Here is a 23,457-nt window from a genome sequence, read left to right as displayed (position 1 = left end):
TGTGATGCTACCTGGCCATGAGGTTTAGAAGACTTTGGAACTGGTTTGTGGAAGTTTGGAAAGGTATGGAGATGCTGGTTGGAGAAGAAGTCCTAGAATGCTGTAAGATGTGTTCAATAGGAGATTCTAGTCAGAGCTCAGAAGATCAGAAGGCTAATAAAAAGGCAGATGGTAAAGACCAGGCTCAGGAGGTATCCGGAGGACTTCACTGGCAGTTGGATCCCAGGGCATGTGTTGTTATGCTTAGGAAGAAAATTTGTCTACATTTTGCTCATGTCCTGAGACTTTGGGAAGACTGAGATTTAAGGTGGTAGACTAATTAATCTAGTGAAAGAAATTTCAAGGCAGCCTAATGTTCAGGCTGCAGCATGGATACTGTTTGCTGCTTCTGGCCAGGTTTATAATGAAAGCCAGGAGTAAAAAGACCATTTAAAAGGTTTTTGGCTTGGCCAGAAAAGAAGTCCATGCAAAGGTAGTATCTTGAAGAGCGGGGTTACAGAAAAGATTAAAAAGAATCTAAGTTGCTGCCTGCTTCACAAGTGCAAGGACCCGAGTTTGATCCCTGTTACCAAAAAAATGATAATAAAATAAAATAAAAAATAAAAAGAAACTACGTACTTTACAATAGGACTATAAAAAAGATGGCTTAAGGGCATCACAGGAACCAGTAAGATCTACCCTTCACAGGCTCTAGGTTGCAAAAGTGAAGGATTCTGCTTTGAGAAGAAAGCTAAAGCTACAGGGCATACTCTTGGAGAACAGCTGCATAGGGCACTGATTCCCCACTGCACAGAATTTAGCCATCCAGGCACACAGAGGCCTCTAGACACATGATCCAAGGGGGCTTGGCTCTTGAGCTGGCAACAGACCTTGGTGTCATCCATGTGGTGCTGGCTGTATGCACATGCAGAATACAAGAGTTGTGGGGTTGGGGAGGCTTCTACCTAGATTTCAGAAGAAGGCCTGGGAGGCCAGGCAGTGTGCCCCTGAGAGGGCAGTGCTTCCAGCTGTGAGAGTGAAGCTGAAAGTGCAGTGGAGACCCTAGGCAGTTGGAAAAGCCAGGAATGTCTGAGGAGAGCCGCAGAGAATGAGCAAAGCCAGCCCAAAAGAGAGGCCATAGGGCTACAACCACCAGCAATGCTTTACAGGTGGGGCTACCCAAGCCCTTTGGAGTTCACAGCTTGCCACAGCTTGCCCTAAGTACTGGACATGGAGCTATAAGATGCAATGTTTGCCCTGCTGAAAACTCAGTTCTTTTTTTTTTTTTGTACCGGGGATCGAACTCAGGTCCTTGTGCTTGTGCAGCAGGCAGCAGAACCATTGAGCTAAATCCCCAGCCCCACCGAGTTTAGTTCTTGCTTTGGTCCAATTCGTCTCTATCCTCCTATTCTTCCCTGTGCCATTGTTATGTCAGCAATGTTTAACTTTCTTTTTAATATTACTGGTGCTCATAGCTCATAGTTTGCCTTAAGTCTCAGAGGAGACTTTGGACTTGGGATTTTTCAGCAATGCTGGAACTGTTAAGGCTTTGGTGACTCTTAGAGATGGACCAAATGCAATTTGTACAAAGAGATGTAAACGAGTCTTTGAGGGGCTGGGGGCAGGATGTTATGATTTATATCCAGATGCCCCCCTAAAGCCTCATGGAAGGTGCTTGGATTATAAAGGGGCCATTATAGCTGACTTGCTGCTAGGAGGCGGGGCCTGGTAGAAGAGGCAGTCACGGCTGGCCTAGCACAGATGGTCCAATCTCCCGCCCTGGCTCCTCCCCTGACTCTCTCTGCTTCCTGAATGCCATGAAGTGAGCAGCATTCCTCTGCCCAGGCTGGCTTCCACCTGAAGCCAGATGACTAGACTGCAACCTCTACAAAATGTGAGCCAAAATAAACCTCTCCTTCAAGTTGTGGGTGTTGGATACTGTGTCTCAGCGACAAGGAAAGTAACCAAGACACCCAGTGATCTACTAGGATTGCTGTCTCCATTACTGCTCTGGTCACCAAAGTCTGTCCATTAGCTCTCTTTTCCTAATCCTATTCCTGAAATCACTGCTGTTCTCCATGGGGATTTGTACTGTGAAGTTTTCCAGAAGTGAATACACAGCATCAGAACAGGAATGCTCCTAACACCCAGCAAATTCTGCCCACTGAGCTCTTTTGTCCCTTTTTCTCTCTATGTAGTCAAGAGAGGGTCAGATGCTGTTCTAGGTGCTCAGGACCAGTGAACAAGAAAGCTGGTGCTCATGACACTTATTTCCAGCAGGGGGAGCCAGACAAACAAGGAATAAAATACCCTGCGTGGAAATGTTTGAACCAGATCTGTACCACAGAAAAGGCAAGCGGGGCAAGAGGGTGGGGACTGGTGGGGGACTGGTTATCCTCTCAATTGGGCATATGGAGGGGGTTGCACTGAAGAAAGAGGGGAGCCAAGTAGATATCTGAGTGTCTGAGGAAAAGCAGAGAGGCCAGTGTGACTGGAAGCGTGTGAAGAAAGAGGAAGGAGCCAAGAGATCAGAGTGGCAGAGGGTGGGATGGGCGCCCCAAGGGGCTCAGTGGCTGCTGTAAGGATTTGGGCCTTGAGAGCAGCTGCCCGGCCAGTTCCGAGTGGAGGAGTGGTGTGACCTGTGGTCTGACTTGCAAGGACTGCCTCGGCAGTGATGCAGAGCAGACTCAGAGGAAGCACGGGCAGCCCCAGCTTCCATCTAGAGGGCCACTGCTGCATGGGGCCTGCAGAAGGTGGTGGAGGCCTGCTCAGAAGTGCTGCGATTCTGGATATGTTGGGAAGGCAAAGGCCACTGGGTTCTCCTGACAACTGATGTGAGGGTCGAGAGAGAAAGGGGTCCAGGAAGACTCTGGCTAGAGCGATTAGCATGGATCTGTGGATGGAAGTGGGGAAGACACCAGGAGGAGGGGAGGCAGTGGGGGCACCTGAGGAGTTCTGTTTGGACATGTTAAATTTGATTTGCAGTCGCAACAGCACTTCCTGAATGAACAGTCTGTTCTTTTCCTGTGCATTACGATGCCACCTCTTTGCTGTACCAAGTCTCTACATCTACGTGGGTCTAGTTCTGGGTTCTGTTCTGTTCCATGTAAGTCTTGACATACAGTAAGGCAATTAAGTTCTTCCTCAATAGTCTCCTCTAAAATGGGCTTGCTTACTTTTGAAAACCTCCTTTTTTACATGAATATCAGAATTCAGAATCAGTTTAAATATTAAAATTTGCATGTGGTGGTTCCCATAGTATGAGACAAGAAAAAGAAATCAGAAAAAATCATTTGTCTCGGTGGCGTGACTGTACAATTAGAAAACTTGAAAGAAGCAAAAAGTTTTAGAAATAAAAATTCAGCCAAGTAATAGGTACAAAATATAGAGAAGCCATTAGCCTACAGACAAAAACCACTTAAGAGGATGTAACTGGAGTCCATCTGTTGTAGAATAAAGACAAAATAACTAGAATTTGAAGTCCAGTGACTTGAAACTTTTTATGTCAACTTTTCACTTGGGAAATGAGTTAGGAAGGAAAGTGTGGGTCAACTCAGTATGGTGGCAGAGCAGGCAATCAGCTAGTTATACAAGTATTTCAGACTTCAAACATTTTCCTACTCAGATGCCTTTTAACATTTCTAGAAGTGACTTCAAAACCATCATGGCAGCCTGTTAATATCTGTCTGTTCAGTTCTCATCCTTTCGTTCCTGCTGTAAAGAATCTAAACATATCCTGTCTAACCCTGGCAGGCAGCTACATGGAAGGCAGTGGTTCCCAAAGTGACCTATGAGGGTCACTGGCAGCCGAAAGTCCTACTCAGGCTGATCATGTGACTTCCAGCATGAGTCACTTCCTCATATTATAAGTGCTAAAGTTGCTATCGATAGCCTGGCAAATGTATGCACTGGTTTTTCCGTAAGATCCGCTGAGTCTTACGTCTCAGCAAAGGCTGGTGGATTTTGCTTTTAAAGTTTGACAGCTCAGTAGGAGTGGGGCTGTGTATGCTTTGTATCTTTCAACATTTGATAGCAGACTACAGAGCACTGAATATTGCAGGCATCCAGGAACTGTACACTCTGGCTCAAACGCCTGGATAACAAACATTTATGTGACTAAGTACATTCTTTCAGGTCTACATTTACATACACATATATTTATATAGATGTAAATATCTTGTGGTGTGAGGATTAATCCCTGGGCCTCGTGCATACTAGGTAAGCACTCCACCTCTGAGCTACACTCCCAGTTCATACATTATATGATTTTAAAAGTCCTATGTGATTTGACTTAAATCTATTTCTGTATGAAATATTGTTCCACATAAGCAGATCTTTAAGAAAACCTAATGTAGGGCCAGGGATTTAGCTCAGTGGTTCCGTCGCTTGCCTTGCAAGCGCAAGGACCTGAGTCCGATCTCCAGTACCAAAAAAAACCAAAAAACAAACAAAAAAAGAAAACTTAATGTAGTTAATTCACACCTCTATTATGGGATCAGTCCCTGTGTATTACAATCATTGGCTTATGTTCCTGCCTGCCCCCGCCAGCCCGCGGGTTCCATGTGAGCAGGAGCCACCTTTCCTTTCTTTTCCTGTCTTTTTTCTTCCTTGTTTCTCTGCCTCTCTCCTTCTTTTCCTTCATTTTTCTTCTTTCCTATTGGCAGTACCAGCCAGGGCTCAACCCAGAGCCTTCACACTGAGCTATATATCCAACCCTTTTCATTTTCTGAGACATGCTCTCACTAAGCTGTCCAGGCTGGCCTTGAACTTGTGAGCCTCTTGCCTCAGCCTCCCAGGGTGTACACCACCATGCCCAGCAACCACCTCTTCCTAATCTCTGTATCACCCCAGTAGATGACACCATGAAGTGCATGGGTGTGCTTAGGACACTTCATATTTAGAAGACATACAGGAGATATTTTCTTTTTTGAGGCAATGCCAATGGATGGATCATAATATAGAGCAATGACTTTGTCAAAGTAAAAACCTCTACTAGCAGATGGGTATTCCTATCTCGACCCGTTTCATGTTGGTGAACCCTGTGGGAGAGCTGGGCATGGCGACACATGCTTGTCACCCGAACACTCAGGAGGCTGAGGCAGGGGGATCACAGTGAGTTCCAGGCCAGCCTGAACTACACAGAGAGACCCTGTCTCAAGAAATATGTAAGTAGGGCTGGGGATTTAGCTCAGCGGTGCCGCCGCCAGCCTCGCAAGCGCAAGGTCCTGAGTTTGATCCCTGGTACCCAAAAAAAAAAAAAAAAAAAAAAGTAAATAAATAAATCAATACAAGCACTATGAGGATAAGGGAGATAAACATATCATAGTAAGTTTTTCCTTTGAACTTGACTTTGTTGGCAAAAACAAAACCCACAAAAACCAAACACAACCCCCCCAAAATCAAAAAATAAACTTGATTTGTCACATAATTACCATTGTTACCTTTCTATATTCAGGAATGAACTGCTGTAAATTCCTAGAATTTCAAGAATCTCTCCAAGCACAAATGGGTGAGAGATTGCAGAATCTGTACAGAAACTGTCAATACTTGAGAAATGCCAAGGATTTTTAAAGCCACAATAAGGACAGAAAAGGCTTATTTTATAGGACATATACAATGCGTGCTCATTTAGAAAGTATTTTTAATTAGAAAAAGCGCATGTCTTCCATAAGAGCAGTTAGAACCCTGGGCAAAGTCCCAAGTACTTTTTTTGTGTGTGTGTGCCAGAGATCGAACTCGGGACCTTGCGCTTGCAAGGCAGGCATCGGCACCACTGAGCTAAATCCCTGGTCCCCCATGTACTTTTAACTTGAGATTCTAAATACCAGAACAACTGCTAAGTAAATTCTCTCAACGTGCTGCTCAAGTCCCAAATGAAACAAGTAAACGTTCTGAAGCCTTGGACCCTGTCACATTTCAAACATTACCAAATTGCAAAAGCCTTTCATAAGAGTGGCAGGGACTTTGAAATTCGGGTGCCAGCCTGAAGCAGGCATCTCCCCAGCAAGGAGGGGCCAGTGTATGAGCAGAATAAGCAATCCGGGGATGGGTAGCAGCTCTAGACCTTCGCTGCCAGCCACTGCCAGCAGGACTGGAGCCGGGGCTGGACCGTGAGAACAGGTGCTGGGGCACCCAAACTGCAGGGCAATGTGCAAGCCTTCGTAAGAGGCCGCTGAGGAGACTGGGTATGAGACTGGGCATTTATAATGCTTGGAACAGCCCAGTAAGAGAAAGCAGTTCTGGGCCAGCACAAATGGGCTGTTTTGTCTTCTGGTTTTGGATGCAGTGTGGGTGGGAGAATGGAAGCCCCAGGGATCTGTACTAAAACATGGAGCCTTTCAACTCAAAAACCTTTGTTGGCACTTTTGACTGACAAGTTGCCAGCTGATTCTGATACCCATTGACAGGCCCAGTGTCTTTATTTCAGACAGAAATCCTCAGTAAAAATCACTAAAGCTGGAAACAGTGGTGCACGCCTGTCATCCCAGCACTTTGGAAGGCTAAGGCAGGAGGATCACAAGCTCAAGTCTTGCCTGGGCAACTTAGTAAGCCCCTGTGTCAAAACAAAACAAAACAAAATTTAAAAGGGGCTAGGGTTGTAGCTTAGTACAGAGGTCCTGGGTCCAATCCCCGGTACCCCCCCCAAGGCCCCACACCACATATTTAAAGCTAGCTGACCTAATACATACACCTGAACCAGAGAGTAAAAAGTGTTTTTTCCCCTTACCAAGATCATCAGAGTCCAGCTGATGTAAAGAACATTCTGATGATGGATGTGATGTACCCTATGATAAGTAGCCACTTCAAGGGATTACAGGAAACCTCTGGCTACGAAAATGCAGACATTTTCTAGAGCTTTAAACCAGAGTATGTTACAGTGAAACATTGCGGCAGCCAGGTGCGGTGGCGCACACCTGTAATCCCAGCTCCTCAGGAGGCTAAGGCAGGATGAGCATAAGTTGGAGCCCAGCCTGGGCAACTCTGTGAGTTTGTGTGAAAATAAAAAATAAAGAAAGGGCTGGGACTGTAGTGCAGCGCTAGAGTGCTTGCCTAGCATGTGTGAGGCCCTAGGTTTAATTTCCAGTGATGTAAAACAAAAACAATAACAATTATAGCATTCACAGTGGCAGAGGAATTTAAGTTCAAAATACACGGCTCAGTAATTTAAAACAATGTTCAAGTTGAGTTTAAAAACAACTATCTGACTCTGATATTTCTCTTCATGCTTGAAAAAACACACTAAATAATGCTAAATCCAGAAATAAGCATTCAGGTGCTCTGGCTGTATATTACCAGTGCTATTTATTTCACTTACTTGTTGCTTGATTCTGGGGTTCCATCTAATATAGTAATTCACCCAGAGTTCCAAGTGACGCATACTGGCAACTGGATATAAAACTCGATTGATTTCTTTCGTATAGAAGGGGTTTTTGAATTTGTCTTTGTTGCTGTTGATCATTGACCATAACGAAACTGTTCTTTCTGGGACTTTCTAAAGAGAAAGGGAGAGAAAGCGGGAAGCCTAAGTAAACTTGTCAATGCACAAACCTTTCTGCAGCCCACGGCAATACAGTTCAGAACCAAGTGGAATCGTGCACACTTCCATTGCCCCTAAAAGCTCCCAGACACTTACCGATGTTTGCATAGGTAATGGCCTAGCCACTGTTTCTGCCAGGAGACGGGAGCAGGACGCCACACTATTAAATGCAATTTGCTGACCTAAAGAGACTATTCCTGGCTAGGCAAAACACTTACGAACAGATGGGCAGCACGTTCTTTTTAATTCAGCAAAAAGAAAAATAATCACAAGGACCCACTGACTTTTAAAAATTTGTCTATTTCTTGCAGAATGATGAAATCTTAGCCAGTGTCTCCTCGACAGCAGGCATTTGGACATAAAGTTATTTTAATCAAACATCCAGATGCTTAATCTACATCATATCAACATCAAGATCTTAGCAAACATCTGGATAACTAACTGCACAGTCTTCACTTTTTAACTCGGTATCCATTATCTCATAAAAATAGTCATATTTTCACCGCTTTTGAATTAGAGCTCTTTACTGGATTTTGACTATAAACTGAAGAAAACAATGAAGCTTGGAAATAAAAAAAATACAAGAATTAAAATTATCAATGGTGAAATTTGAAACTGTTCCTAGTAATGACTTCAATAAGGAAATAGCAATAAACTAAAAATCGAAAGCTAAAAAGAACACTCAAAATAAGTGAATAAAGAAACTTCTTTAACAAATGTTCATTAACACAAACAATACTAATGATAGCATCCTTTTGCCTTCCTTTGAATCTTCCTAAAACAGGTACCTTTCCCATGTAAAAATCTGGGTCACATTGTGTTTATGTGTTCTTGTTTATTTTTATGTGTACACAGTTTTAAACAGTTTAACTATGTTGTTGTGGAAAAAAAAATCAATCTCTCACCTCTCCCCAGAAGCAACTGCGTTTTTTTCCAGCTTTACTGAAGTGTGACTTACATGCAAACATCCTTCTGTCTAAGGTGTACAACATGATTTATTTATAGTTCATGGACTGAGTGACTGATTGATTGCAGATAGGGTCTGGCTACGATGTCCAGGTTAGCCCTGAACTCCTGGACTCCAGTGATCCTTGTGCCTCAGCCTTCCCAGTAGCTGGGCCTACGGGTGTGCCTGGGCAACACGATGTTTTTTTGTTTTTTTGGTACTGGGGATTGAACTTGGGTCCTTGTGCTTGCGCAGCAGGCGACGAAACTACGCTGTTTTGATATACACATATACTGTGACATAATCACACAAGCAGGTTTCTGAAAAACAGTTATTCTCAGTCACCCTTCTGGGCAACAGCACACCAGAACTTCTTGTCCTATCTATGACTTGTGACACAGTACCCCCGATCAACCTTTCTTCATCTCCCTTCCAGCCTACTCTCCCAGCGTCAGTAATCACCATTCTACTCTCAACTTCCATGGAATCCACTGTTTAGATTCCACATAGGAGTCTTCCTGTGCCTGCCTTATTTCACTTAACACGATGGACTCCATTTTGATCCATGTTGCTGAAAACTGGGATTTCGTCTTTTTTATACCTGAATACTATTCAGGTTGTTTCCATTTCTTGGCTACCACAAATAGTGTTGCAATGAATACGGGAACACACATGTCTCTTCCACAGACTGTTTTCATTTCCTGTGGGTATCTACCCAGGAGTGGGATTGCTGGGTCATACGGTGGATCTATTTTTAATTTGCTGAGGAAGCTCCACACTATCTTCCATAATGGCTGCATCAATTTTTGTTTTTAAGTGGTTTATTGGGTACTTCTCTCCATCTCTCTGAATAACATGCTTTTATTGTTACCCCTAGTTATAGGCATTAACTTCTGACGCTGTCACAAGGAGAGTGTGTTTTTTTCCCACTCCTGCCACACTCGCATGCTTTCTATATTTTTCCTGCCACATTATCACCAATACATAGCATAGCTTTGATTAGATTCGCTCTTAGCAGTCAGATTCTAATGACTGAGCAAATGCTATTTACAGCTGGGGCATGCAGTCCCCATTCAAAAATTACTTTCCTTTTCCTGCACACATTTTTCATTTCCACTTGATTTCACAACGGTCTTGTTTGTTTACTTTTCTTGGCACTTACTGACTCAAACTCAAACTCTCCCTTCCATATGTCACTTGCCCCTAAGACGATTAGGCACATGGGGTACTCTGGGTTTTATCTTCAGAGGGACTCCAACCTGTACCAGTTGCTCTGAGCTTTGTGGTCAGTTCTCCTCTAGAGTCTCTTTTCCGTGTCACTCCATAGGCGCCCTCTGCCTTGCTCTAGGCCAGTGATGGTGAACCTTTTAGAGCTTTCAATGATACAAACAGCCTGCTGTGCCACATGTGCCATGGGTGTGCCACCACTGCCCTAGGCAGTCTTCCTTTTTTCAAGGAGTGCATACTTCAGTTGCTTCCAGAGAAAGGGTGAGACATGGGAGGCATCCTTGATACCATGCGATTCTGAGAATATCTTTGTTCTATCTTCAAATTTGGTTGACAATTTGGTTGCTGTATGTATTAGTCACTTTCCTGCCACTGGGACACAATACTCAACACCCACAACTTAAAGAAGGAAAGGTTTAACGTGGCTCACAGTTTCCAGGGTTTGGTTCATGGCTGGCTGGCTCCAAGGCAGTAAGAGCAGGGTGGAAGGACATGGTGGAGGAAAGCTGCTTACCCCATGACACCCAGGAAGCAGAGGGAGAAGGGAGGAGCCAGGGATAAGAATACACCTTCCACACCACACCTGCCTCACAAGCACAAGGTCCTGAGTTTGATCCCCAGTACAAAAAAAAAAAAAGGAAAAAAAGAATACACCCTTCCAGACCACAACCCTCAGTGACCCACTTCTTCAAACCGGGCCCTACCTCCAAACACATGAGACTTTTGGGGGGCATTTTAGATCTCAACCATAACACTATAGAAAGCTAGGTGGCAGACATTTTCATTTAAAATTCTGAATGCACTGCTCTACTAACTTCTAACTTCCAATATTGCTACTGAAGAAAGTCTTCCTTATTTCTGTTTCTTTGCATATATAGGTTGAATATCTCTTACCCAAAATGCATGGGACCAGAAGTGTTCTGGATTTAGGTGTTTTCAGATTTGAGCACATTTATATACACATAATGAGATTTCTTGGGGAGGGGACCCAAGGCTAAATGTAAAATTCATTGATGATTCCTATATACCTTACACACATAACCTAAAGGTAACATTATACAGCATTTTAACGTGCCCATGTTTTGACTCTGACCTGTCACATGAAGTCAGGTGTAAAATTTTCTACTTGTTTTATGTCCATGCTCAACAATTTTGGATTCTGGACCATTTTGAATTTTTGGATTAGGGATGCTCAACCTATAACCCATTCCTTTTCTCTTCGGAACTTATGGGATCTTCTCTTTGGCCCTGGTGATCAGAAACTTCACAAAAATAATATTTTCATCTACCCTGCTTGACACTTAACAAGCCTTCTAATATGGAAACTCATGTACTTCAATTCTGAGAAATACTCTCAAATTATTTGTGATTTCCTGCCTTCTGGTTTCCCTACTTCTTCTCTGTATGACTCCTATTATTTGGATATTGGACCTCTTGGACCAGTCTCCTAATTTCCTTCTCTTCATTTTCTCTGTTTGTATTCACTGCTTTCTGTGAGCTATTTTCAACTTTTTTTTTTTTTTTTTTTTTTGGTACCGGGGATCAAACTCAGGACCTTGCACTTGCCAGGCAGGCACTACGCCACTGAGCTACATCCCCGGCCAATATTTTCAACTTTACCTTGCAACTCTTCTGAGTTTTTTAGTTTCAAAGTTCATTTCTGATCTCTCAATGTTCTTTCCAAATAATATCTAATTTGTGGTGCCAGTATTTTTATCTTTCTTGGGCTGCTGGATGGTGGTATTTTGTCTATGTCTCTATCCCTACATGGTACCTTTTTCTCCATCTTGGCTGTCTGCTATTATTCAAGAGCAGGGAAGTGAAGAATTTCTTGGGAGCTCTGAAATCATAAATCTTATCGTCTGTGGGTGTCATTATGGGGAATACCTTACTTGCTGGTACCTTTAGGTCCTTCTTGTTATAAAACTCAGTGTCTCCAGAGATATTTTTTTAATTGAGGTAAAATTCACATATTACAAAAGTTTTCATTTGAACACTATAGACTTGAGCAGCTTTTAATCTATTCACAATGCTATGTAGTCACCACCTCTCTGTTTTCAACACTCTTTTTCCATCAGAAATTCCACACCTTAATCAGATGCTACCCATTCTCCCTTCTCCAGACCCTGAAAACCAATCTGCCTTCTGTCCCTACAGATTTGCCTGTTCTGGATATTTCACGTAGATGGAATTGTACAGTATGTGGCCTTCTGTACCTAGCTGCTTTCTTTGGGAATAATGATTTCAAGGTTTATTCACACTGTAGTGTGTGTCAGTTCTTTTTATGGCTGAATACTACTCCATCATATGGACATGGATAGACCAGTTTGTTTGGTCATCCATCTCCTTGACAGACATCTGGGTTCCCATCCTTTGTCTACTGTGAAGACACACATGTGCAAGCTTTTGTTTCAACCTGTTTTCAGTTCTTCTGAGTACATGCCTGGAGTGAAATTTCTGGGTCACATGATAACCTGGGTCTTTATTTTGCTTCCTGAGGAACCACCAAGCTGTTTTGCACCACTGTCCATCCCCACTGGCCATTTCTGAGGGTCACCATCCCCACTGCCAGAGATGCTTCTTTTCATCCCTAGCTGGACAATAAGGACCTGGTTCCAGAATGCTGGAAGTGAGTGGGGAGAGAGCTAGGGCTGGCACAGGGCAGCACTTCTCCATCCAGCCTATCAGGAAGGGGCCCGTGGCCGAGTCCTTAGGTGCAGAGAGGGAAGGAGCAGACCTGCGCAGCTCATTTGAAAGAAACAGAACTTCAGTTATCGTCCCCTTCTGTCCCAGATCTCTCCCTGGCAGAGTGCATCCCGGAGAGCCTGCAGTGCAAGGTGGGCTGGTTCTTGGCTTCCACGTTATGTACACAGTGGGTTTGAGATTTACTTTTCCCAAGCTCAGTTATTTCCCACTTATCTCCTGGCTTTCCAGTTTCTAAAAGTTTGGTACTGTCTCCTTTCTCCTTTTCTCTATCCTTACGGGTTCATGTCCTTTAGAAAATTCCCTTTACTGACATTTTTATGGAGTTTCAGTAGGGAGAAGTAACATACTTTCAAAGTCATCCTGCTCCTTGAGGTAAAGCTGATGTCTTATGAGCAATCATATTCTTATCGCACAGCACAGCAAACTAGATACACTTTGGCGACTCTTTACAAAGGACATTAGCATTTTTACTCACCTGTCTTTCTCGAGCAGATTCACAGTTGAATAGGAAAGTACCAAATCGGCAGCTATACAGATGATCCAAAATTGCAATCAAAAAGCGTTCATTAAATTCAAAAGCTGTAGGGAACTAAACAAACAAAAGCAAGTAAGCATAAAAGAGTGAGACTAATCTCTCTAGAACTGCAAAGACATGTGGTAGGAGTGACAAAACGTGGCCATACTGTGTGCTCTGGGAAGGACAGCAAAGGCTTGTGCTCATTTTGTGCCACTTTATAGGACTGAGAAGTTTAGATAAGGGTCAGATAAATGAATAAAGACAAAAAGGTGGGCAAAGTCCAATTTTCTGGGTTTCCCTGGGTAGTTTAATTATTTAGGGTATTATAAGTTAGCAGACATGCCTATATACAAATGCCAGTGTAGAATGTGTACAAAAGACAACTTGGTATTTTCAGTTCCATTGATCTTCCATTAGTAGAGATAATGCAGTTAACAATTTAATTTTTCAAACTTTATTATGGAGAATTCCAGACATAGTAATAGTAGCAGCAATAAAAACAAACTGAACCCCTATGTACCCATCCCTTGGATTCAACAACTATGGCCAATCTTATTGCATCTCAATCTCTGCTCTGCATCATTCTGGGGCCAAATCCCAGATATTATAACAAAATATTTAATCTAACCATTGGGTCGAGTGTATTTTCATTCCATATATTCCTTACCTGTTTTGACATCTGCCATACACAATCAATAAACTGGAGAAAAATAGGAGATCGGTCAGCATCGGCGTGGTTTTTATCACCATGACCTATTCTCTGAAATGAATTGGTGAAGATGATTTGTATTAATTCATGGGTACAAAACCAAGAAAGTATATAATCCACAAAATGTGACAATACAACTCTGAAATCTGCTTTCTAGATGGTAAAGTTCTTGGACAGTAAAGAGGGTATGTTTCCACGGAAATATACATAAATAACAGTAGGTTTTATAATAATGGAAATTAAACATATAAACTTCTATAAAATACAAATAAAAATTGGCAAAGCATCCATCCTCTGTGGTTGACACAATGATTTCATAGATTAGAATTTGGTACAAGTCCTGCACAGCTGCAGGTAGAATGGCCTAGATTGCTCTGGACAGTGTATTCCAATATATCTAAAGAAGTTCTTACAGTCATGAATAGACCAACTCCAAAGATTTAAGACTTATAATCATGTCAAAGTATCATTATTAGAATTAAAAGTTATTTTTCTCTTAAAAAAAGACAAAACCCAAATCTCACAATGCATTCATTTACTAAGCAATGATTCTTCCTGCTTGAGAATGCATCTGCACTAGATATGAAATTTGGATGAAGGCTAAAAGATGACACAGCAGTGTTTCCGAAAGTGATCTATGGATCACCGGGGAACTGGTTAAAAACACTCATTCAAGGGGCATCTGGAAATAAGACCTGACAAGGTGAATTTTAACAGGTTGTGTCAACAATGTAAAAATCATGTATCTGGTAATAATAATATACTTTTTTTTTTTTTGGTACTGGGGATCGAACTCGGGTCCTTGCGCTTCCGCAGTAGGCGGCGAAACCACTGAGCTAAATCCCGGGCCCTGGTAATGATAATATAAAACTTCAATCAAAAGTCCTAACATTTCTATAAAATACATTTGGCCTAGTAGCTAAAATATTAGTTTAGAGAAAATTATCATCCTATCTTCTTCCTGTTATGCAATTTCAGTGTAAGCATTTCTGGGAAGAGTCTGTATTACTACTGTCAAGTGAAACACAGATCTCTCAAGATTTTCAGCACCCAAGACAGCACACCTGTAAAGTGATTTTCATTTACTCTCTGCGGATTTTCATTTTAGTACTATGTGGTGCAAAAATTAGTTTTTTAAACCCCAAATGGAAGTGACCTGGCTTTTTAAAAATAACTTTATTGTTTACTTACAGATCCAAATTTATGTCCGAAACTTATCCACTCTTTTTGTACCAGGATTTCAAAGCCTTCAATGCTCCTGTAGAAGCTGTCCAACATCAGCATGGCCAGGGAGGTCAGCTGAGCGGTTCTGTCCCAGCCGTCACTGCAGTGCACGAGCACGGAGCTCTTCCCAGAAGAAACTTTGTCTGCAACTTGAATGGCTCCTGTCAGCACCAGCTGCAGAGAAAAACGTGTGCGTCAGGAGGGAGCACTCAAGGCCTGCTTGCAGTCAAATGTGTGCTTTTTAACTCTAGCAAAATCCTGCTTTAAAATATCAATCAGCAACTAGAACAGAGAGAGAGAGAGGAGAATGGAACACCAGGAACCATGGGGCCTGTTCATCTTCCCCTGTCCACACACACCACATTTGGATGTGCTCAGATTTTAAAAACAAGGCCAAACACCTTCGTGGATGTGACTGCAGTAGTGTGCTAGGGCTGCCATAACCAAGTACAAGCTGGGTGGTTTTTGTTTTTGTTTTTTTGGTACCGGGGATCGAACACGGGACCTTATGCTTGTGAGGCAGGCGGTGGCACCACTGAGCTAAATCCCCGGCCCCCAAGCTGGGTGGTTTTCATAACAGAAACTCCGGAGGCAGAAGTCCAAGATCAAGGCGTTGGTGGAATCATGCTCCTGCAGGAGCCTGCTGCAGCCCCTCTCCCAGCAGCTGGGTTTCATGGCAGCATCCTGTCTTCACATAGCATGCTCCCTGTGCCTGTCTGCGACCAAATGTTCCCTTTTAGTAAAGACATCAGTCATATTGAAGCAAGGACTTACTCCCTAAGCCTTAACTCATTCCATCTGCAAAGACCTCATCTCCAAATAATGTCACATTCTGGGGTACTGGAGGCCAGAACTTCAACATGAGGGGATAATATCTGACCTGTAATAGTGATCAAATCAGAGAAATCACTGGCTGAACAAGTCTAGTCCAGACCTTAAAGGTATGGTACAATGGAAGTCACATCTTGGTTTTTAAATTGACAAAATATGTGCTCTTATTTGGCTCACAAACAGCAGAGTATTTATCCTAAAGGCAAAATGATAACCTAGTAAAAATGTGAGACTTAGAAGTACCACTGAATTTATGTATGTGAAGTATTGCTTTTGGTGATCCAGGTCCTTACAGAGGTATGCTTCACAAACCACAGCATTTATGCGTGGTAAGTATACACTTTGATGATTTAGTGAATTTATACAACTATGCAACCATCACCACAATCCAACTGTAGAACACTCTATCCCCCAAGAAGTTTCTTTACACTATCCGAAGTCATGCCCCCATCCCTGTAGCCCAGGCAGTCACTGATTTATTTCCAGTAGCTACAGTTTTGTCTTTATTAGAAATTTTATATACATGGAATCAAACAATATGTGGCCTTTTATATTTGGCTTCATTCATTTAGGATCTAGATTTCATCAGATGATAGACATTTGGTTGTTTTGAACACTTGCTTATAACCAATAACGCTGCTGTGAATTTTTGCAGAAATATATTTGAAGAGACATAGCATTTTTATTACAACCTAATTCTAAAAATGGTTGTACCAACTCGCATTCCCACCAGAAGTATATGAGGGTTTCATCTTTTTATGTGCTTATCAGTAGTTTGCATAGAGTCTATCATTTTGAGTTGATTTTTTACACCTTTTTTATTAGTGCATATTGGTTACACAGATTAATGGGTTTCATTTTGGCAGCTTCACACATGCACAGAATGTACTTTGATCATTTGCATGTCCTATCACTCCCTTTGACCTGCCCTCTCTAGTTCTACATTTTTGGGGAAGTTCAAAGTGTATAATATATTTTGATCATATGCATCCTCTCTATTATCCTCCCTCACACACCCTCTCCCCCTTAATCCCTTCCTCTTATCTAACAATAGTCTTTCTTTCTACTTTCTTGTCTTAGATTCCACATATTAGGGAGTACATGCCATATTTGTCTAAGTCTGGCTTATTTTGCTCAAAACAATTTAGAGATCCACCCATTTTCCTGCAAATGACAAAATTTCATTCTTTATTTCATTCTCCATTATATGTATACACCACATTTTCTTTACCTATTTATCTGTTGATGGGCACCTAGGTTGGTTCCAAATCTTGGCCACTGTGAACTGTGCCACAATAAACGCGGGTATGCATGCAGCCTTGTACTATGTAGACTTTAGTTCTTTTGGAAATTTGTCCTAGTTACTTTTCTCGTTGCTGAGACAAAATACCCAACACCCAAAGTTAAAGGAGGAAAGGTTTACTTCAGCTCACAGTTTGTAGAGGTTTCAGTCCATAGTCAGCTGGCGCCAAGGCAGGGTGGCATGGCAGAGGGGCACCGCAGAGGAGAAATAGTTCATAGCATGGCAAGCAGATGGCAGCAAGCAGTGAGGCAGCTTCTTTCTGTTCCTTTCTATCCATTCATGCTACCCACCTTTGGGGTGGTACCACCTATACCCAGGGTGGGTATTCCCATTTTCTGCACCCAGAACTATGCTAAACCAATCAGTGGATTAATTCAGTAATCACACACCCTTAATCCCAGTATCACACACCCTAGATCTAGCCACCTCCCCAAACTCCTACCTATGAGCACATGAGGCTTTGGAGGTGGACATCTAGACATAAGCCGTAACAGGTATATGCCATGAGTGGTACAGCTGGACCATCAAATGGTAGCTCTATTTTTAGTTTTGGTTGTATTGCTTTTGTTTTCTTAATGATAGCCATTCTGACTGGGGTGACATGGAATCTTAATGTAATTTTGATTTGTATTTCCTTAATGGCTAAAAATGTTGAACATTTTTCATACACTTATTGGCCATTTGTAGTTCTTTTCAGCAGTGTCTGTTCAATTCATTTGGCCACTTACTGATTGGGCTATTGGATTTTTGGTGTTAAGTTTCTGGAGTTCTTTATATATTCTAGATACTAATCCTCTGTCAGAAGAGTAGCTGGCAAAGGATTTCTCCCATTCTATAGGCTGACTCTTCACTGTGTTAGTTGTTTCCCTTGCTGTGCAGAAACTTTATAATTTGATGTAGTCTAATTTGTTGATTCTCATTATTATTTCCTGTGCTACTGGAGTCCTGTTCGGGAAGTCTTTGCCTGTGCCTATGGCTTCTAGTGTTTCCCCAAACTTTTCTTTTAGCAGTTTCAAAGTTTCAGCCCTGTGATCCACTTTGATTTTTTTTTCCCCATTAACTTTATTGGTACATTTTAGGTATACAATACAGTTACATTCATCATTGGGATCTTGTACCATTACATGAGTCACTTTGATTTTTTTTGCACAGGGTGAGAGTTAGGGATCTAGTTTTAATCTTCTACACATGGATATCTATTTCCCCCCACATCATCTGTTAAAGAGGTTGTCTTTCCTCCAATGTATGTTTTTGGCTCCAATCAGATGGCTGTAGTTGTGTGAGTTTGTTTCTGTGTCCTCTATTCTATTTCACTGAACCGCATGTCTATTTTTGTGCCAATACCATGCTGTTTGTTACTATGGTTTTGTGGTATAATTTGAAATTAGGTATCGTGGTCCCTCCAACCTTATCTTTTTTGCTTAGGATTGCTTTGGCTGTCCTGGGTCTTTTGTGCTTCTTTGTCAATTTTAGGACTGTTTGTTCTAGTTCTGTGAAGAATGCCATTGGCATTGTGATGGGGATTACAATGAATCTGTATATCACTTTTGGTAACGTGACCTTTTTAACAATATTAATTCTGCCAATCCCTGAACCTGGAGGTCTTTCCACCTTCTCATGTCTTCTTCACTTTCTTTCTTCAGTGTTCTGAAATTTGCATGGTAGAGGTCTTTCACCTCTCTGGTTAGGTTGATTCCAAGGTATTTTACTTTTTTTAAGGTATTGTGAATGGAACTGTTTTCCTAATTTCTTTCTCAGTGTGTTCATTACTAGTGTATAGAAAAGCTATTGATTTTTAAATGCTGATTTTACATCCTATTAAGTTGATTTTAAAAAGACTTATTCCGTGGTGCTCCCAAAGTTCTGACAGCCATATATAGACATAAAGTTATTTCAACTAATTCAAGGAAATTGAAATGCTCAGTTATTTAAATGAATTGTAGGAAAAGGCCATGTGAAAGATCTGACATACAGAGTAATTTTAAAGAAATGTAACTTTAGTGATTTACATAAACAGTGGGCAAGGTAGAACTGATGAGGAAAGGTTAGGGGACTTAAGGATGACAGGCCATCAATCACTTGCAGAAAACTCATTATTCCTAAATGACTAGTGCAATTTGTTTCTTCAAGTATTTCAAGTATTGTTGCAATTGTTGACAACTACTTTGCAGTACTTGTGAAGGAAGGGCTGTTGAGAGGCATTGTAATATGCTAGGTCACTCAAGGTCAACCTAATGAACCTGGGGTTCTAATCCATCTTTACAGATCTTTACAGAGAAGTACCACCCCTGATACTCCTCTCACAATAAGAAGGGACTCAATCTTAGTCAATTATGTTCTTAAAATATTAGACGGTTTCCAATTAAGGATGAATTCCCACAATCGTTTCTGACAGGAACAGCTGTAATTCTCTAATGGACATAAATCAGGCTTTAAAAAATGCATCACTGGAAACGTCAATGATCTGACAGACTTGTGAGTGATGAGAAGAAACAAGAGTCATCGAGCAGTCCATGTGGGGATGGTTAAGGGGACTGGCTGTGGGGCTGGAAGCCTGCATGTGAAACTTCCTGACCCCCTTTGGCTACCTTATCCTTGGACCTATAGTTTGCTTCTCTCTACTGCAAGGAGAGGTCGATACCTCCACCAGTCTGTCTTGCACTAAAACACAATCCCCGTGAAGGACACTAGCTACTGAACAGCTCCCCTCCAAGCAGCTTAGTAACAGGTCAGGAGGAGGACTACCAGGGAAGAGCACTAAAAAGGACAAAGTGGAAATGTAAGCTCTGGACACCACTGCGCCTTCCTTCCACCTTGTCTCAGCTCTGCCAGTGGACTGCATGAGAGTTTGGGAGGCACGGCAAGGATGGTGGTCTTCTCACTACAAAAGGCCTGGCCTGGTGTCAGGCACTGAGTGCTAGGACTATTTTGCTGTAGTGTGGGCTAGTGATGACCAAGCCCTAACGGGGCTGTATGACAGAGTAGGATAAGGTTACCAAAGATGTTCAGGTCTCAAGCCCTGGAACCTGGGGATACTACCTTCCATGGGAATAGGGTCTTTGGAGATGTGGGGATGCGATGGGGAGATGATTCTGGATTATTCAGTGAACCCTAAATTTCATGAATCCCGATGAGAGGAAGACAGGGAGACTTCACACAGACAGAAAAGAAGGCAATGTGACTGCAAAGGCAGAAGCTGGAGCAATGTGGCCACAGGCCAAGGAATGCCAGTGGCCATGAGAAGCTGGAAGAGGCAGGAACAGATGCTTTCCTGGAGCTTCCGGAGGGAACACAATCCATGTCTCCCACCCAGTCAGCAGGGCCCTGCCCAAAGATGCCGCCATCTTTGCTCCACTGTCTAGACTGTCCGAGGAGCTCTGGGTCACATGGGGTTACACATATCCATTTGGCTCCCGGCTGCCTCACATCTCTGGACTCGTCAGAGGACAGTGACAGTAGTGGCAGTTTCTTTCATTTGTTGTGCATCACCCTCAGAATGGATAAAACTAAAACTTGACTTTTCACAATGTTCATGTTTCTAAGGTCCTAACTTCCATGTGACAGCCTTTCCTCCTAATTTCCTCAGACACTTGAGCCCCTAACAAGACCTACTTTCCACCAGTCTCTTCCTTCACTAGCTCAGAGCTGGAGATGAACCACCTTGCCAATAACACTTGTACCTGTACTGTGCTCTCTCTTTCAAAAACTCTTTCTCCCTTATTTACTGAAGTAATACATATTTGATGGAAAAACAGAAAAAAACCAAAGGACAAAGGAGAAAATAATTCTCGGGGTCCTATTATTCAGAACTAAGTGTTAACATGTTGGGAGACATATTTATAAACTTCTCTGTATCCACACCTATAAAGATAGGCCTGTAACTGAGGGCTTTGGAAGCCCTCTGCACTTTTATGCAATGAGCATTTCCTCATGTTCTCAGATACCGCATTACACAGTTTTTTAATGATCTTATAGTATTTTATTATAGATTGTTTCATGTAGATCTACAAGAATTGTAGATTGTTCCCAATGCTTAGATTGTTCCCAATGTTTATCCACTACTATAAACATTCTAGTAAACAGGGCTTTTCAGACCTGTGTGACTATTTCCTTTAAAAAATGCCTAAACTGAATCTTTTCTCTTTGTCTGCAAAATAGGCTCAGACTTTCCCAGGTCTGAAAAGCCCTTCTGACAACCATATGATCCTCTCCTCTCTGTTCTTTTAACTATCCGGCTTTTCCAAATAGTATCAACATTCACTACTTCTATTTCCTTACCTCATCACTAGACACTCATGGAGGTCCACCTCCAAAGTCATCAAGCATCTCCCTAATACTCTACTTCCAAGTACCAATGGCTATTTCTTAGGCCCTTTCTTGGCATCCCAATAGCTTCTTCATATCTCCCAGGTCTCTCTTGCATGTGGCCCACTAAGCTCCACTTCTCGCCTACTGTCCTGGATACAAACATGGCCAAAGCCCCATTCACATTCAGTTCTTTAATCTTCTCCCCATATGTCCTCTCTCTCAGAATCCATATTCAAGTGCTCAACCTCCATATGTTGCCCAATAGCTAATTCCCAAACAGACACCTCAGCCCTAAACATCTATTTTGAGTTCCATTGTGCAGGAAAAACTGCTTATTGGATGCTCCCAAGGGCATCCACCTATGCCAAATGCATGGTGTTTCTCTAGGCCAAGATCCTGGTCAAGGCTGCCCTTCATCATCTGTAAGGTTACCCATCATCTTTTCAGTTAGCTAGGCTCACTCTCTTGGTATCGTCTTCCGCTTGTTTAGATCTTGCATCCAGCTTGTCCACAAGTACTGCAGGCCCATTCTTGGCCACATCTTGTGTCTGTGTCTTTTGTAGATCCCTCATCCCCACACTGACCATTTCTATCCCCATGTTTTCACTCCTGAGATGGTTCTGCTTTCTCTGTCTTCACATTCTTCCCTCTCTTATCCATTCTGTAAGCAGTTGCTAGAACATTTTTCTCTAGTATCTTAATCCCAAACTTCTGAGACTTCCCACAGCCTAACTTGGCAGTCAGGACCCCTGACTGCCTGCTTCCCCCAGAGCTCTACAGCAACCTGCATCTATAGAAATCCCCACTCTTTGCTAACACACTCTCACCCATGCCTGTTTCTGGGCTCTGTCTCAGCTGGCCTCTTTCTCTAGAACAGATTATCCCATCTCTGCTTGCTTCAAGGACCAGATCAAGTCTCACTGGCTCCCAAGGGGCCTGTTCCTTTCACTGACTTTGCTGAGAAGCTCCACTTGGTACTGAACACATGGTACTTTAGAATACTCTGCTTTTTCTTTTTTTAACACACACACACACACACACACACACATATATCATCTCTTTAACCATAAATGAACCCCCTTAAAGGTTGTTTCTATTCACAGGGTCTATCATTTGTGCACCAAAAAAGGAGGCAAGCCTTTGTCTAAATTTTAAAAATATTTTAGGATAGTTTTGAGATGCACAGAAAACCTGTAAAGGTACTACTAGAGAAAGTTTCCATATACTCAACTCTTATTGACATTTTATGGTACATTTGCCAAAACTATGATATGTCACATCATATGGTATATTTGTCACAAATAATGAACCAATATTGATGCATTAACTTATTTGAGGATTTTTTTTGGGGGGGTGTACCGGAGATCGCACTCGGGACCTTGCACTTACGAGGCAGATAGCGGAACCACTGAGCTAAATCCCCAGCCCCTGATACATTAACTTATTAACAAACTTATTAACTTATTTTAAAAGTCCATATTTTACTCAGAGTTCCTTAGTTTTTACCTGTCATTTATCCAGAATCTCATCTAGGATACCTGATTATACTTACTTGTCATGATTAAATTTATTCTTGCCATTTAGTTTTGAGGATGATAAAGTATAAAAAAAAATAAAAGGTAAAATAAAACACAATTCCTATCAAGTTTGTATTGGTCAGATTATTTTTTTGTTGTTGCTAGGACCAAATACCCGACATAAAACTTAAAAGAGTCCATTTGGTTCACAGTTTCAGAGTTCAGTCCATGGTAGCCTGGCTCCAAGGCAGAAACAGCATGGTGGAAGGACATGGTGAAGGAAAGCTGCTCAACCCATGGCAACCAGAAAGTAGAGAGAGAAGGGAAGGCGCCAGAAACACGAATGCATTCTTCCATTACTGCCTCAATTTCACTGTCTGTTATTGGACTGTTCAGGATTTTTACGTCTTCTTTCTTTAGTTTTGGTAATTCATATGTATCTAGGAATCTGCCCATTTCTTCAATATTCTCCAATTTGTTGGAGTATAATTTTTCATAATAGTTACTAATGATCTTCTAGATTTTGGCAATGTCGGTAGTGATTTTGCCTTTTTTTTTTTTTTTTGATTTTGCCTTTTTCACTTCTAATTGCACTGATATGGGTCTTTTCGTCCCTTCTTTTGGCAAGTTTGGCTAAGGGTTTGTCTATTTTG

The 23,457-nt window shown here is 42.0% G+C and overlaps 1 protein-coding gene across 7 annotated transcripts in view; it reads right to left on the bottom strand.

The window, feature by feature from the left end:
• The window catches only part of Mtm1 (myotubularin 1), a 109,576-nt gene that overhangs the window by 4,554 nt on the left and 81,565 nt on the right, over positions 1-23,457 (bottom strand). For all 7 annotated transcript variants that reach the window (XM_021251646.2, XM_004874117.4, XM_087209767.1 and 4 more), the window contains 4 exons: positions 14,813-15,019; positions 13,580-13,672; positions 12,871-12,984; positions 7,295-7,471 (listed from right to left, as the gene is read on the bottom strand). In XM_021251646.2, the coding sequence (XP_021107305.1) occupies positions 7,295-7,471; positions 12,871-12,984; positions 13,580-13,672; positions 14,813-15,019 (591 nt within the window). The remainder of the gene's footprint in view (positions 1-7,294; positions 7,472-12,870; positions 12,985-13,579; positions 13,673-14,812; positions 15,020-23,457) is intronic.

The sequence above is a fragment of the Heterocephalus glaber genome, unplaced genomic scaffold, assembly GCF_053883595.1.
Source record: "Heterocephalus glaber isolate CG9 unplaced genomic scaffold, H.glaber_assembly_v1.0 deba00001066, whole genome shotgun sequence".
Taxonomy (NCBI): Eukaryota; Metazoa; Chordata; class Mammalia; order Rodentia; family Bathyergidae; genus Heterocephalus; species Heterocephalus glaber.
Note: the sequence above shows the minus strand (reverse complement) of the source record. Positions and strands in the feature narration are given on the sequence as shown.